The 15,330-nt window shown below is 42.0% G+C and overlaps 1 protein-coding gene across 1 annotated transcript in view; it reads left to right on the top strand.

Annotated features, from left to right (window-relative positions):
- Positions 1 to 3,494: 3,494 nt before the first annotated feature.
- The window catches only part of LOC126095119 (juvenile hormone esterase-like), a 113,728-nt gene continuing 101,892 nt past the window's right edge, over positions 3,495 to 15,330 (top strand). Inside the window, exons 1-2 of the mRNA XM_049909827.1 lie at positions 3,495 to 3,628; positions 7,378 to 7,512. Of these exons, the coding sequence (XP_049765784.1) occupies positions 3,548 to 3,628; positions 7,378 to 7,512 (216 nt within the window). The 5' untranslated portion in view covers positions 3,495 to 3,547. The remainder of the gene's footprint in view (positions 3,629 to 7,377; positions 7,513 to 15,330) is intronic.

Genomic DNA, 15,330 nt, shown 5'->3' with positions numbered 1-15,330 from the left:
ATCTTCACTCCCTGTAATTTGTTTATTGAGATATTCTACCTTAATACTATGCTCTTGCTTGATTGCACTAAATCGTTTGCCCATAAGTTTATCTGGACATCTGTCAGGACCGCTACAGTCGCAGGTTCGAATCCTGCCTCGGGCATGGATGTGTGTGATGTCCTTAGGTTAGTTAGGTTTAAGTAGTTCTAAGTTCTAGGGGACTCATGACCTCTGATGTTAAGTCCCATAGTGCTCAGAGCCATTGGAACCATTTTGAACATCTGTCAGTTTCTTATTTGTTGGCCTTAAGTATTGTTTTGATTTTGTCATTCTGTAGTTGTTCCCACTGGGAATATTTTGCATCAGTTAAATTGGTTATTTGCTTATTCTTTTCTTATAGATGATTGGCCATGTTTCACTTCATCTGGTATTATGCTTCTCCTGATACTCAATTTTTTTTTTATTCTGTTAACAAGACCAGCCTGCGATTTAGCTCTAGCAGTAGAAAATTGTTCCTGTGCATGAGATGATTCTTCGTGTGCATGAGGAATGTCGTTCTGTGCATGAGAAATTTGCTCAACTTTAGTTAATAATTCAGATTTAAAATTGGTCTGAGTATTCGAAAGTGTTTTAATGGCAACAGTGAATATTTCAAATGTCTTTAATATATCGAAAGTTTGTTCTGCAGGTTTACTGCTGGCTGACCTTGTTCGCTTCTCTCTATTTTTAAAAATTGTTACAATAAAATACTCAAAATAAATGGAGAACTACCTTATTATAACAATATTAAAGAAACACTGCCGACAATGAAATGTCTCCTATTAAAAAGATCAAGTAATGGCTGTCAGTGAAAATGAAACAATCTCAAAGCACTTTACCTTTTCGAAGTCCCACACATTATTTCACCGCCATTACAAGCTATAGTGAACCTGACACTCAGGAACGTAATTTGAACTGAAAAATTTTAACCGAAATCTAAATGTGAGATTTTTGAAATGGCACTACTCTGTGAAGAAATTAAAGTGCACGATAAAAGGAAAGGCCTGATTTGCAGTTTTCCACAAAGGTGAGCCATGTACGGCAAAATAGGTTCGGAAAGCCTGAATTTTGGTCAGCCCTTGGCATCGGTCCCCTCTTTTCCAATTAGAAATGTGCAGAAGAAAAGAGAAAAGCACATGTATTACATGCCCAATACTTTTTTAATTTTTCTCATCTAATGGCGTCCTCATAGATTAAACTTCCTCTGCAGCTAATAACAACAAATGCACTTGCGTAACCGAATTTAGAAACTTGAAGAACATAATAGTTCCTTTCACAATACACATTCCGAATACTCAGTGCTGTGAGTGCATTCCCGAGTAAACCTCCTCTCCCTCCTTTCCCGGGAATCTCCCTAAACCTACCAAAATAGGAAGTATCCCAGGTCCCGAGCACTTCGGAAAATCTTTCGAAACTACCAAAATGGCTTCAACTAGTCAACGAATAAGGTGGTCTGCCAAACCGTGATTACAGTGCATAAAATTAGTGTCTGGGTCAAAATCCAGATCGAATTATTACCCTAGCACAGTTCATCTGTATCGGTATGGAAATGATGTGTTGCAAGATGCTCACCTTGAAAGCTCCAGTCAACGTGAAAGACGTCTTCTGTGGTACAAACCGTCTCTCATTCCGCATAGTCGTGCGTGTAAGCGTCGATAGTCGGCCTAAAAGATGTGTATCCAACTGTCAGACTGCTAAAGCCTTACATCTGTGGCAGGAAACAGTAAGGTTTGTCTTGTCGGACCGAGCAAGATTTGATTGGAGCCAACCAGTAGGAATGCAAGGTTGCAGAACTCGTTTTGTGACGTCTCGTATCAACTGACACTGTACTCTTCTCTTCTTCATGCTGCTGTAATGACTGGGTCTGCTGAATTACCCCGTAATACAGACGCTTCGTTTTGAACATAACTGCAAGTTAGATGGCTTTTCAGATCAGGTACAGTTAGAACTGTGACCATAATACATTTTGTAGGCTTAAATAATTTGCGAATTATTAGGTCTTTGTATACGCTTCCAACTCCCGTAGAACACCTTGGGGTCAATATCCAATTTTTATTAATTCATCCTTTGTTTCAATCGAATTATTCCAATTTTATGGCACTTGCAAAGCAGTGCTTCAGCAATTAATCGTAATATGTTGTTATTTCTTTCGTCTATGTATCCGAGTGGAAGGTAAGGGCGCATGGCCCATTGAACTGTATTTATACATGAAGTATGTTATTCAAATTTAAATGTTAATCATTACATAAATTTTCAGCATAATTGCGATTTTTACAAACTTATTGTCCTCTGCCCTTGGGCTGTGTTTAACTAATTTTTTCGCGTGTGCCATACCTCCACAGGTGTTCGCTAAGAAACCAAGTCCTCGAAACGTATTCTAATCATTTTAATTGTATACAAAACTAGCGTGAAGAAGCCTGCTTTAAGAAGAGACTGCAGGTTTATTAAATAAATGTTGTGGGTGTGCAGATAAGTGTGTATCGCTGTTGAACTTACAGACACATGCCAGCAGAGACAAAGACTGCGAGATAATTTCTGGTGTTAAACTAGCTCATTGTTTTCGGATTATTAGGTGAAATACGGCACAGATATAAAATACATGTTCATTGCACAAATTTTATCAATAAGATGCAATTTCTTTAAATATATAGTTAACAAATGCATGAAATCTAAAATCGAGGATTGTAATTTCAGTTTTGTCTTGGTTCACTGTGGCTAAGCCTCCTTTTTTCAATCTGTTGCGCTTTTCGAAAGACGTTACTACTCACAAACCCAAATAATTTCAGTTCGATTTCAGAGAATAAAATCAGGATCATAGTCTCATGTGAACTTTCGGGAAAAAGTAAGTAAAAAAATTTTTGTTCCGTTTTCTCATCCGATACTTTGAATTTGATGTCGTTAGTTTCCAAATGTTCTAATGTGTGTGAATTCCTAAGGGACCAAACTGATGAGGTGTTAGTTTCCAATCAGATTCTGGGCAGCGAGAGATTTACCATTCGCTTACGTTTCTCTAGAATCCTGTTCACCAAAAGAGGATTGGATAAACCATTGTCGATTGAAAGTGGTTGGTAGCACAGCCTCGGCACGTCTGGGACCCCAATTATCATCTGACCCCGAGGGCAGCACCTACAAGGATAACAAAAATTACCATACAATATATCGATTTCATTTTCTTAGGATGACAATGTGCTCTCTTGTCACGCACTTGTTCTCTGTATCCCAGTGAACCTCCAAATACAACAACAGTTACCATGTACGGTAGCTGTTTCAGTTAGTTAGGATGACAATTTCGTTTCTCACATTAAGTGCTTGATTCGTATCAAAATGATTTAAAATGTGTCAGTTTATAGCAATCTCAGTAGAGATACGATACGATAAGTTAAATCGTTCCCAGCACGTAGACTGATAGGAAGTGCTTTATGTAACTCTGAGATAAATATGAAAGCTCCGTTACTAAAGAAGCTGTAAGGTGAGCTGCCGGCTATTGGGCAGTCAGTAGGCAGTCACTGCGGTCAGAGACGCAAACATGCGCACTGTGGCGCTACTGCTGGTCGCTGCCCTCTCTGTGGGAGTCGCAGACTCCGCACCGCGCCCCCAGCTTCTCCAGGTACTCTGACCGACGCTTCACGCACTTCATCACTAATTTCTTCACCCTTAGTTCCTTTATACTGCATACTTTGCGCCGTATTGGCACTTGTCTCCTCAATTATTTTCTGGATGTAGTCCAATGCTGTATGCCAAATGTCTTGCGATTCATGTAATTAGAAACACTTTTTAATCAGAAGATATATTTGATCTGAAAAGAATCGAGCTCACAAAGTGTCTTACAGAAGGACATAGCATTTAGCAGGGGATATGCGTGTTTGCATTAAGTGCGACGTGCGACGTGGCATACTAAGAGCGCTCCAAAATCGCTATTACTATGGGATATCCTTAAGCTAAATTTAAGGTCTTTTGCGGAAACTTTTGGATATCGTCGGTTAGTTAATACCAGATGACGACCCTGTTACGGTCGGCTTTGAACTTTTCCAGTGATTCGGAACCGTCACCACTGGTCTGAAATGACATTTTATAGTACAGCCGATGAAATGGTGGTTTGACCTACCACCAATCGACCGACCATTACAGCTTAACAGTGGCTAAATGACGTCTCTGTGGTATTACGTTGTATATGTCAGCAAGAGGCTACGCTCTGTTCACAAAAGCGTGGAACCTGGAAGGGAGCATTTCGAGTTTACGGTACTGCTCGTCGTTAATAGTCAATAACCAGTCCATTTGAACTCCCTTCCTATAGAGAAAGCGGCACCTGTGTAGAAATCTCAGCGGTCACTTATTGTGGTGCTTACGTGTTGTCTCACTATTTCTCTCTTTTCTTGTTGTACTTGATATTTTGATAATAGTGTACATGCTTGATACCACAACGTTTGTATTATCTTACCCTAAAGGATTACAGTAAAGACTTTGGTTAACTTACAGAACATTCCAGTTGATGATATTCTTCTCTTTAGATATATTGCATGATTAATGCAATGAATAAATTGAATATTCTGTGGAGATTTTGCTGTGGTATTCAATCCGATTATTGGTTTGATGCAGCTCTCCATGCTATTCTATCCTGTGTAGGCTTCCTCATCTCCGCATAACTGCTGCACACTTTGGTCGAATATTGGTTTCCCTCTAAAAGTTTTGCACACCACAAGTCGTTCCAATACCAAATTGTGATTCCTTAATGCCTTAACATATGTCTCATCAATCAACCCTTTCTTTTAGCCAGGTTGTGGAATTAATTTCTTTTCTTCCCCTATACGATTCAGTATATCCTCATTATTCGATCTGCCCATCTAATCTACAGTGTTCTTCTGTAGCATCACTTTTCAGTAGCTTCCATTCCATTTATTGAATTCCCTGTTGACTAACCACGTCTCAAACACGTACGAGGCTATTCTACACACAAATACCTTCCAAAACACTTCCCAACAAATTTTTATTAGATGTTAAGAAATCTCTCTTTTTCTTACTGTTTTCTGTGTGAATTACGTTGCTCTCTCTACAGGGGTCAGAGAGTTATTTTGCTGCTCAAATACCAGTTTCATCCACTACTCTTAGTTTCTCATTTTCTAATCTAGTTCTGTCAGCATCATCTGAATCAGTTCGACCACATTTCTTTGTCATTGTTTTGTCTTCGTTGCTGTTCATCTTATAGCCTCTCATCAAGACATCATCCACTCTGTTTAACAGAACTTCCAAGTCCTTCAAGCCCTTTTCCGTCTCTCTAAGAATTAGTGCCATGGGCAAACCTCAAAATTTCTTCTCACTTTCCAAATTGCTCCTTTGTTACCTGCACTCTTTGCGCAATATACAGATTGAATAACATTGCAGCGGCTTCTCTTTTCTCCACAGGTTAGTTTAATTTCCGTGTAGGCGACATCTGTTTTTCCCATAGACGTTCATACGCATACAGCCTTGCATATCGTCCAACCATTTCTGCCTTGTCATTTTCACTTCCTCTTAGTGTCATTTCTTAGACGTCTGTATCCCCTTCTGCCAGCTTCATTTGTTACGTTTTTATTTTTTATCGGTCAGTCAGTTACTTTCAGTATCTCCTGTCTTATCTGATGATTTTTAGTGGGCCTTGTTACTCTGCCAATTTGATACTCTGCTACCTTCACTGTTCTTCGCCTGTGAAAGTTATACAATCGTCCTATCTTGCATTCCTTTTCCTGTCTCAGTGAACCGTTCCCTAATGTTGCGTTTGACACTCTCAGCAGGTTTTTGTTCTTTCAGTTCTCACGTCCGTACCTTAATTCACTAACTTTTGCTATTTCTGCAGCTTTACTCAGCAGTTCGTAATTGAAATTGTGGTTGCAGTTTATATCTGTCTCTGTAAACGTACTGCATTTTAAAATCTGATTTGGAAGATCTTTACCATTATTTTAGCTATCTGAAATCTTCTTGCATCTCTCGGATTCTTCAACATATACGACCTTGTTTCATGGTTATCTAACGAGAGAACGCCGAATTTTATCACGCGGCTTCCCCTTTCATTCTTTTTCTCCTATCCATGCTCTTCTACTATTTATCCTTCTTTTTCTTTTCGTACTATCGAATTCCATTACCTCATACCAGTTACATTCCTCTGTGGTTTACATTTTTAAATAATATCCTTTATTGTCGTGTATTCTTATAATCCCTTCATCATTTCCAGAGCTAGTAGGCATATAAATTTGTGCTATTGCAGTGTGTGGTCTATGTATCTATCTGTAATGGATTCACTATACCGTTCGTTGCAGCTTGCACAAATTCGTATTTATTATTCATTGCTAGATCTATTCCTGAAGTTTTGCTGCTGGATTGAGTGTTGATAATCCTATACTGACCTGACCAGAAGTGTAGCGTGTATTATGTATTTCATTTTGAATCAGGTGCACAAGTATTAAACAATACTTTAACCTCCAAAGGAATTCATAATGGTATAAATGCAGTGAAACCCCGCATTAGGTATTAATAATTCGTGCATCTTATTCTATATTAGGTGTCAGGAATTATCACCACCCTCTGTTTGACCTTCCACTTTCTGTCCTGGATCGTAGTCATTCTAATACGCATGTCGAGTGTGGTCTTTAACAAGTTTTCACTCTGTGTGTTTCTCCATTCATAACGACCACGAAACGATGTAACAGTAAAATTTTTTCCAATATTTGAAAGATATAATCTTACTTTTTATAAAAGAAGTTTGCTCTGCTGGATGTGTGGTAAATTACCGAGCTCGGTTTCTATCAGCCAAATACCAATGAGATGAAAGTGAAACTTATGGGTTTCCAACAACAAGTGTTTCGGATAGGGTTACCTGTTCAGACCAATGCCTCAGAATCATAGAAAACATCCAGATAATCTTGGTCGAAAGTAGAGGATTGCAACAATTTTTGTTTTTATTCTAGGTCAAACTTCCAGACATAAACAACTTAGTGTTAATATGTGTATTTGTATGGTCTAATAGAATCAATTCATTAACAAGCTCGAGGTGCTTCTTTTTCAGAGCATGTCGTTTCGGATCTCGTTCCGTTGTGGAACTGTTTTCTTTTCACTTAGACAAGACGCGAACTGAGTTTCGGACACGGGATCTACAGTTTGAAAAGGGGAAGGGATTTACTTCTCCATAATTTGCCTGAAGACTTTGGGACAGATTCTGGAAACTTTGGTAGCAACGGTATTGCGTTCTGCTTTACATACGGCTGTCCAAGTTAATATGCAGATCTTAACCGTCACATCAGAATCTTGAGTTACGCTTGCACATTTATGTTATTGTACATAACGTTCACTCTGTTACAGAGTTTGTCACACTTGTATCTGTTGCAGGGGGAGGACGTGTTCGTGACGGTGGAGACGGGCGCCCTCAGGGGCGTGGTGGCCTCGTCGCTCAACGGCACGCTCTACAACAGGTTCGTCGGCATCCCGTTCGCAACCCCGCCCCTCGGAGACCTCCGATTCAGGGTGAGTAACCTTGTTGATATTTAGAGCTCCCTCCGATCGTGCAGGAGACTCTGTAGAGTGTGACACCCTGACAAACAAACAATCAGTACCTTAACTGGACTGTAATACCGTTACTCGTGAATTCACGTGAAAGATTCTCTTGTAGATTCTTACATCAATTTTAAAGTGTTCAGCAGCGGAAATGCAAGGTCAAACGTTGTAACGGACATAACAAACCCAGTGAATAGCACTAAGTAACTGGTAAGTATAACTCACATGTTAAGTATGGATATGTGGTACTGGTGGTACAGCATCCGTACAGTATGAGAAACCAGGGCTTCCGCCGCCTACAGGCAAAGAAATAAGTCAGTGGCGAAAGTTCAGAATTTGTCTGGAGTACCACGACTCGAACCCAGATGCTCCACTTCAGTCGAACAGTGACCTTAACAGTCTCTAGCATCCGCACATGGTTCTAGACGAACTCAAATTCTCAACCTGCCACGCACAATTTGTGTCCCAAACCATTAGCCCTTCTGCCCGTATCATCCGCTAAGTATTTATACATATACACACATAAAAAAGTTTTACATCACCCCAGTTCCTAGAACTCCCGAAGATAGACGTTGACTGTGAATATTTTATCACAGACACAGTCCCTTTGACTGTTCCGAGATGTCACTAAACCGGCCCAAAGATGTAAACAACCACGCATGAGCAGCGCTTATTAGACGCAGGGGGTCCGACACCCGATCAGTTCCAGTCATTGCACCAGAAAGGAGGTACACCGCTCGTGTTGTCTGTAGTTCAACAGTACCTAGACGGTCAATACCGCGGTACGATCACATTCGCATTGTTAGTTTGTGCTAGGAAGGGCTCTCAATAAGGAAAGCTCCAGGCGTCTCGGAATGAACCAAAGCGATGTTGTTCGGACATGGAGGAGATACAGAGAGAGACAGGAACCGTGGATTACGTGCCTTGCTCAGGCCGCCCAAGGGCCACTACTGCAGTGGGTGATCGCTACCTACGCATTATGGCTCGGAGGAACCTTGTCAGCAACGCCACCATGTTGAATAATGCTTTTCGTGCAGCCACAGGACGTCCTGTTACAACCCAAACTGTGCGCAATAGGCTGCATGATGCGCAACTTCACTCCCGACATCCATGGCGAGGTCCATCTTTGCAACCACGACACCATACAGCGCGGTGCAGATGGGCTGACATGCCGAATGGACCGCTCAGGATTGGCATCACGTTCTCTTCACCGATGAGTGTCGCATTTCCCTTCATCCAAACAATCGTAGGAGACGTGTCTGGAGGCAACCCGGTCAGGCTGAACGCGTTAGACACACTGTCCAGCTAGAGCAGCGAGGTGGAGGTTTCTTGCTGTTACGGGGTGGCATTATGTGGGGCCGAAGTATGCCACTGGTGGTCGTCGAAGGCGCCGTAACGGCTGTACGATATATGAATGCCATCCGCCGACCGACAGTGCAACCATATCGGCAGCATGTTGGCGAGACATTCGTCTTCATGAACGACAATTCCCCCCCCCCCCCCCCCCCCGCAATCGATCACATCTTCTAAATGACTTCCTTCAGGATAACGACGTCGCTCGACTAGAGGGGCCAGCATGTTCTCCAGACATGAACTCTATCGCACATACCTGGGATAGATTGAAAAGGGCTGTTTATGGACGACGTGACCTACCAACCAGTCTGAGAGCTCTACGCCGAATCGCCGTTGAAGAATGGGACAATCTGGACCAACAGAGTATTGATGAACTTGTGGATAGTATGCCAGGACGAAGACAGGCATGCATCAATACAAGAGGACGTGCTACTAGGTATTAGAGGTAGCAGTGTGTAATGCAATCTGGACCACTACCTCTGAATGTCTCGCTGTATGGTGGCACAACATGCGATGTGTGGTTTTCATGAGCAATAAAAAGTACTAAAATGGTATTTATATTGATCTCTATTCCAGTTTTCTGTACAGGTTCCAGAACTCTTGAAACCGAGGTGATGCAAAACTTTTTTTGATGTGTGTGTATATACATGAGAACGAGGACGGCTGTTGGTGCTTCCAACGGGTCTTCACCATATCTTCCAAACCCCTGCAGGACTTGCTGGATGTTACGATCAGTGGGGCTAATGGACGGGGACGCTACTTGTGCGTGGCAGGTTGAGAACGTGAGTTTCACGGTAAACGTGTGTGGATGGCCGAGTCGTTTAAGAAAAACATTCTAAGATAAGCGAGCATCTGGGTTTCAATTGCTATTCTGCATAAATTTTCAACCTTAATCACTGACGTACGAGTATTTCAATGCCTGTAGGTGGTTGGATTCCTGATTTTATGTAATATAATCACCTATTGAGACATTGCCGCTGTTAACTGCACGCTAATGTTTGGATTTACTTAAATGTCTTTCAGTTCTGCAGGTCGCATGATACCATGTGGTGTGTGGTGCGCAGTACCCGTCACTTTTGCGGTTGGTGCACGCGAATATAGATTGTCGATACACCTCTGTGTACAGTAGAATCTTCTTTACATTTTCCCTCTTGATGATTACACGAGATACATACTTAAATGGGTATAATATGTTCCATGATTCGGATCTGAACGTGGGATATCGTATTTTGAGAGGAAAGCTCGTGGCAATGAACAGCAACTTTTTGTAGCATTTCGTGTTCAATTTTGTTGAGAATGCTTATATCGTTGTGACGCAGCGCGCTTATCTTCGAATATGAGCAGCCCTATAATGTTGTCGCAAATGAAAATTACAGGCCATTGCCTCGCAGAAATGTTGTACAGGCTAGACAATACCATTTGATGCAACGCCGAGAACCTTTCAAATTGTTTTTGCGACAGGAAAATTTTAAACGTCAAACTAACTTTCGAAACGCATTATCAAATTATTTTGCTGACTCCCACTTACATAAAGGAAACTCATTCTTTTAATAATGTAAGAGAAGTCAAAGTTAGTTCGGAACGGCTTAGTCGCTCATTTTTCCCACGTGCTATTCGAGAGTGGGACTGTCGAGAAGTAGTCTGAACGTGACTCTTTAAACTCTCTGCCTGACACTTACGTGAGAGTTCGAAAGTAATCATTAACATGCAGATTCAGACGTCAGTTTCCTCTCTGTCTTCGGTTAACACTGTTAAGGGACCTGAACCGACGGCCAGTTTCTTAGAACAATACGAACACTTGCGTTTTGTAAGTAACCTCCCATGAATCGAGCACTTTGGTTTGGTAAGCAACCTCTTTTGTCGGTAAATTACACATAATTAGGTTTATTATAACAAATCTGTCTAGTAACTGCCTTTCCCTCAGGACCGTCTTTCCTAAAGTTTTATGGCTATGTACTTATAGGTACCTGAATGTAGTGATTGATTTCTGTGACTGATTACCTAATGACATCTCCTATATTTATCAGTTTACGCCCATCATTTTATGTTTATATTAGTACTGTATGTATGTCAGAATGTGAGTTTTCTACGTGTGTGTATGTGTGTTGTGTATGAGTTTCTAGTTTCTTCCCCAGGTGCTAATGATTAGAAACTATTACTGCAATGCGCATTTACATTCAGCAAACTCGTTTTGCCCGGAGTAGTGCAACAACTCCATATGGCAAGGACCCAACAAGTCGTTGGAGGCCCCCTGCAGAAACATTGAGCCATGCTGCCTCTATAACCGTCCATAACTGCAAAAGCGTTGCCGATGCAGGATTTTGTGCACGAATTGATCTCTCTAATACGTCACATAAATATTCGATGGGATTCATGTCGGGCGATTTGGGTGGCCAAATCATTCACCCGAATTGCACAGAATGTTCGTCAAACAGATCATATGGCGCACTATCATCCACAAATATTCGGTAGTTGTTTGGAAACATGACGTCCATGAACGTCTGAAAATGGTCTCATATTAGCCTAATGTAACCATTTCTAGTCAATGATCCATGTAATCGCCCTGTACACCATTATGGAGCTTGCACAGTGCCTCGTCGACAATTTGGGTCTATGACTTCTTGTGGTCTGCCACTCTCGAATCCTACCATCAGCTCTTACCAACTGAATTCAGGACTCATCTGAAGAGAGTACGAGTTTCCAGTCGTGTATAGTTCAACCGATACGGTCACGAGCCCAGGAGAGGCTCTACAGGCTCTTAGCAAAGGCTCTCGCGTCGGTCATCTGCTGCCATAGTCCATTAACGTCAAATTTCACAACACTGTCATAATGGATACGTACATCGTATGTCTCAGATTGATTTCTCCAGTTATTTCACGCAGTGTAACTTGTCTGTTACCACTGACAGCTGTACGCAAACGCCGCTGCCCCCGGTCATTAACTGAAGGCTGTTGGTCACAGAATTGTCCTTAGAGAGAGGTAATGCCTGAAGTTTAGTACTGTCGGCACACTCTTGGCATTGTGGATATAAGAATATTGAATTTCGAAACTGAATGTCCCATGCGTCTAGCTCCAACTATCATTCCGATTTCAAAGTCTGTTAATCCCTGACATGCGGTCGTAATCACGTCGGAAACCTTTTCACTTTTTTTTCTTTTTTGTCATCAGTCTTCTGACCTGTATGCAGCCCGTCACGAATTCCTCTCCTATGCAAAACTCTTCACCTCAGAGTAGCACTTGCAGGCAGCACCCTCAATTATTTGCTGGATGTACTCCAATCGCTGTCCTCCTCTACAGTTTTTGCTCTCTGTAGCTCCCTCAAGTATCTTGGGAACTATTCCCTGATGTCTTAACAGATGTCGTATCATCGTTTCCCTTCTCCTTGTCAGTGTTTACCACATATTCCTTTCTTCTTCGATCCCCCGCAGAACCTCCTCATTTCTAACCTTATCAGTATACCTCATCTCCAACATTCGTGTGTAGCACGTTTTCACATAAACCACCTGAGAGCAAATGACAGCTCCGCTAATGCACTGCCGTTCCAAAACTCGTGTAGCGATACTACCGCCATCTGTATATGTGCATATCGCTATCCCGTGTCTTCTCACCTCAGTGTATTCCTCCGTGTATACAACTGCCTCTGCTACGAAAATCCTCAGATGGCTAAATACGGTGTCTTTCAGGACGTGGTGAAGTAAAAACTGGATGTACAGAATTTTAGTGTAAATAAAAGGAAGACATTTTTATGTGACAAAAATATCACATGTGCACCGCAATGGGTCCATAAAGCTATAAAGACTCTGAAGCTAATGTTGTTCAGAGACTGTTCGAATCTCGGTGTGATGAATATTGTTCTCAAAATGTTGCTGGATATATTGTCCATTTACGTTAAAGCCGAACTGCTAATGCCTGTCGAATACTTTGCATTAATATAACGGACGACATCTCTAACTACTCTAGAAAATTGTTCATCACACGATTGTCTGAACACCGACTCTCAACAGCACTAGCGTCAAAACAATCACGGACTCATAGTGGAGAGACAGTGTACTTGTGACATTTCTGTCACATGAAAAAGTGCTTCTATCTCCTCAAAACATTCTAAATTTATTTACAGTTTTTACATCCAATATATCCGCAATTTCAGCTTCTGACAACACCTTTTCACGAACACTTCCGTAAGGATATACTTTTTTTTTTCTTTAATGATATAGGTCGGACGTCCCTCGCCCCGCTCCCCCCCCCCCCCCCCGCCACACATCTCACTCCTCCCACTCAGTTCATCATGGACGTTACGCTGGTGGGGTGTGTCTTACAAGCTTCAACGACACAGTTAACCGTACCGTAGGTGCAATCACCACGGTGGGAAATGTGTTGAGAGGCCAGACAACCGTGAGATTCCTGAAGAGGCGCAGTAGTCTTTTCAGTAATTTCAAGGGTAATAGTCTCGATGACTGACTGACATGGCCTTACAAATACAACCAGCGGCTGTAAGCACAGGGAACAACCACAGCCGTTATTTTTTCCAAGAGCTTCCGGCTCGATATACACTTAAATGATGATGATATCCTGCTAAATAAACTAATCCAAATGTAAAATAGTTCCCTGTTCCGATCACCGGGTGGAGACTATTCAGGAGAATGTCATCATCATAAAAAACAAAACTGACAGTCTATAGTTCACAGCGTGCGAAGTTTGATCCCTTAATCGGTATGGTAGGTTACAAAATTTAAACAGAGAAATGTATTGGTTGAAATTAGGTGTGGTAGGGTTTAGTGAAGTTCGGTGGCAAAAAGAATATCACCACTGGTCAGGTGAGTATGGGGCTACGAAAACTAAATTAAGTATGGTTACTGCAGGAGGAGGTCTAATAATGAATAAGAAAATGTTAATGCGGGTAATCTACTATGTGCAGCATAGTGAACGCAATTTTGAAATCGATAGTAAGAAAAGGAAGAGAAGAAAAATAATAGAACACTATGAAATGAGGAAAAGAATGAAACAGGAAGCCAACGGCAGATTTTTGCACAGAATATAATTTAATCATCGCTAATAATCTGTGTAAGAACCATGAAAGAAGGTAGTATACGCAGAAGAAACTTGGGGACACCGAAAAATTTCAGACTGATTATATTACTAAAAGACAGAGGTTTCGAAACCAGATTTTAAACTGTACGACATTTCCAGATGCAGTTATGGACTCTTGCCACAGTTTATAGGCAATGAACTGTAGACTAAAACTAAAGAAACTCCCGAAACGTATGAAATTATTAGATGGGACCTGGATAAGTTGAAAGATCTAGATATTGTCGAGAGGTTCAGAGACAGCAGCTATCGGCCCCAGTTCTCGGCTGATACACATCTACAGAGCAGAAAGTTAACTGTTTGGCTTTTCCTGTGTTTTCTTTGTAATATAGTTCTTAAATTTCGTGAGTGTTTTTCTGTTTAGGAGGTTTAATCTCATGGTTTTGTGAGGCTAAATTCATTAAGTCTGTAGCGCAGTAGTTACTCATTGAATAGCCATCTACATAGCTCATTAACGCTTCAGTGTCCGTTGGTGACACATCAGGTGGGTACAAAGTTGCGTATCTGAATTCTGTCTTCTTTTATAGTTTACTTCCTCATTTAGTTTTTATAGGATGGTTAGGAGGTTTGCATGCTGTGTGCTGACGCAGGAGGAGCTAGCAGCGGTTCGCGAACATCTCAATGCACTTTTGGCTACGGTCAGCACCTACAGGTTGCGTCCTCGGTGTGTAGCGGCGGTGCAGAATCTGGCGCGTCGCATAGGACACCTCAGGTGACGCCTGTTTTTCCCATGGTCTCCGCTGTCGAGGCACTTCCTACTGTATCCGAGGTGGTGGATCAGTCCTCTTTGCAGGGTGAGTGGCGGGTGGTAATGCGTTCACGTCTCTCGAAACAGGGCGCCTATGTGGTCACTGCTTCGGCAGGGTCCGAGTGGACAGAAGGAGGGAGGGGTTTACTAGTTATCGGGAACTCCAATGTTATGCACATTATGGAGCCACTTAGACAGACAGCGTTCAGGATTCGAAATAAAGTCGACGTGCACTCGTTACGTCTGCCATTGCCGACACATCAGAAGGGCAGAAAGTTGCATATCTGTGATACTGTCTGCTACTATAGATTAGTTCCTCAGTTAGCCTAACTAGGATGGTTAGGATGTGTGCAGGCTGTGTGCAAACGCAGGGGGAGCAGGTAATTCTTTGTGAACAGACGAACGCGTTTTTGGCTGCAGCCACCTTCAGGCTGCTGCCTCAGGGCTTAGCGGTGGCTGAGAATCTGGTGTGTCCCATATGACATCTTAGGTGTCGCGTTTGTTGCACATGAGCTCTGCTGCCGAGGCACCTCCTAATGCACCCAACTCAATGAGTGGCGGGTAGTAACAATTTTGCGTTGCTCGAGGCGGAGGACCAATGT

The sequence above is a fragment of the Schistocerca cancellata genome, chromosome 8 (genome assembly GCF_023864275.1).
Source record: "Schistocerca cancellata isolate TAMUIC-IGC-003103 chromosome 8, iqSchCanc2.1, whole genome shotgun sequence".
NCBI classification, from domain to species: Eukaryota; Metazoa; Arthropoda; class Insecta; order Orthoptera; family Acrididae; genus Schistocerca; species Schistocerca cancellata.
This window is presented reverse-complemented; position numbering and strand designations above follow the sequence as displayed.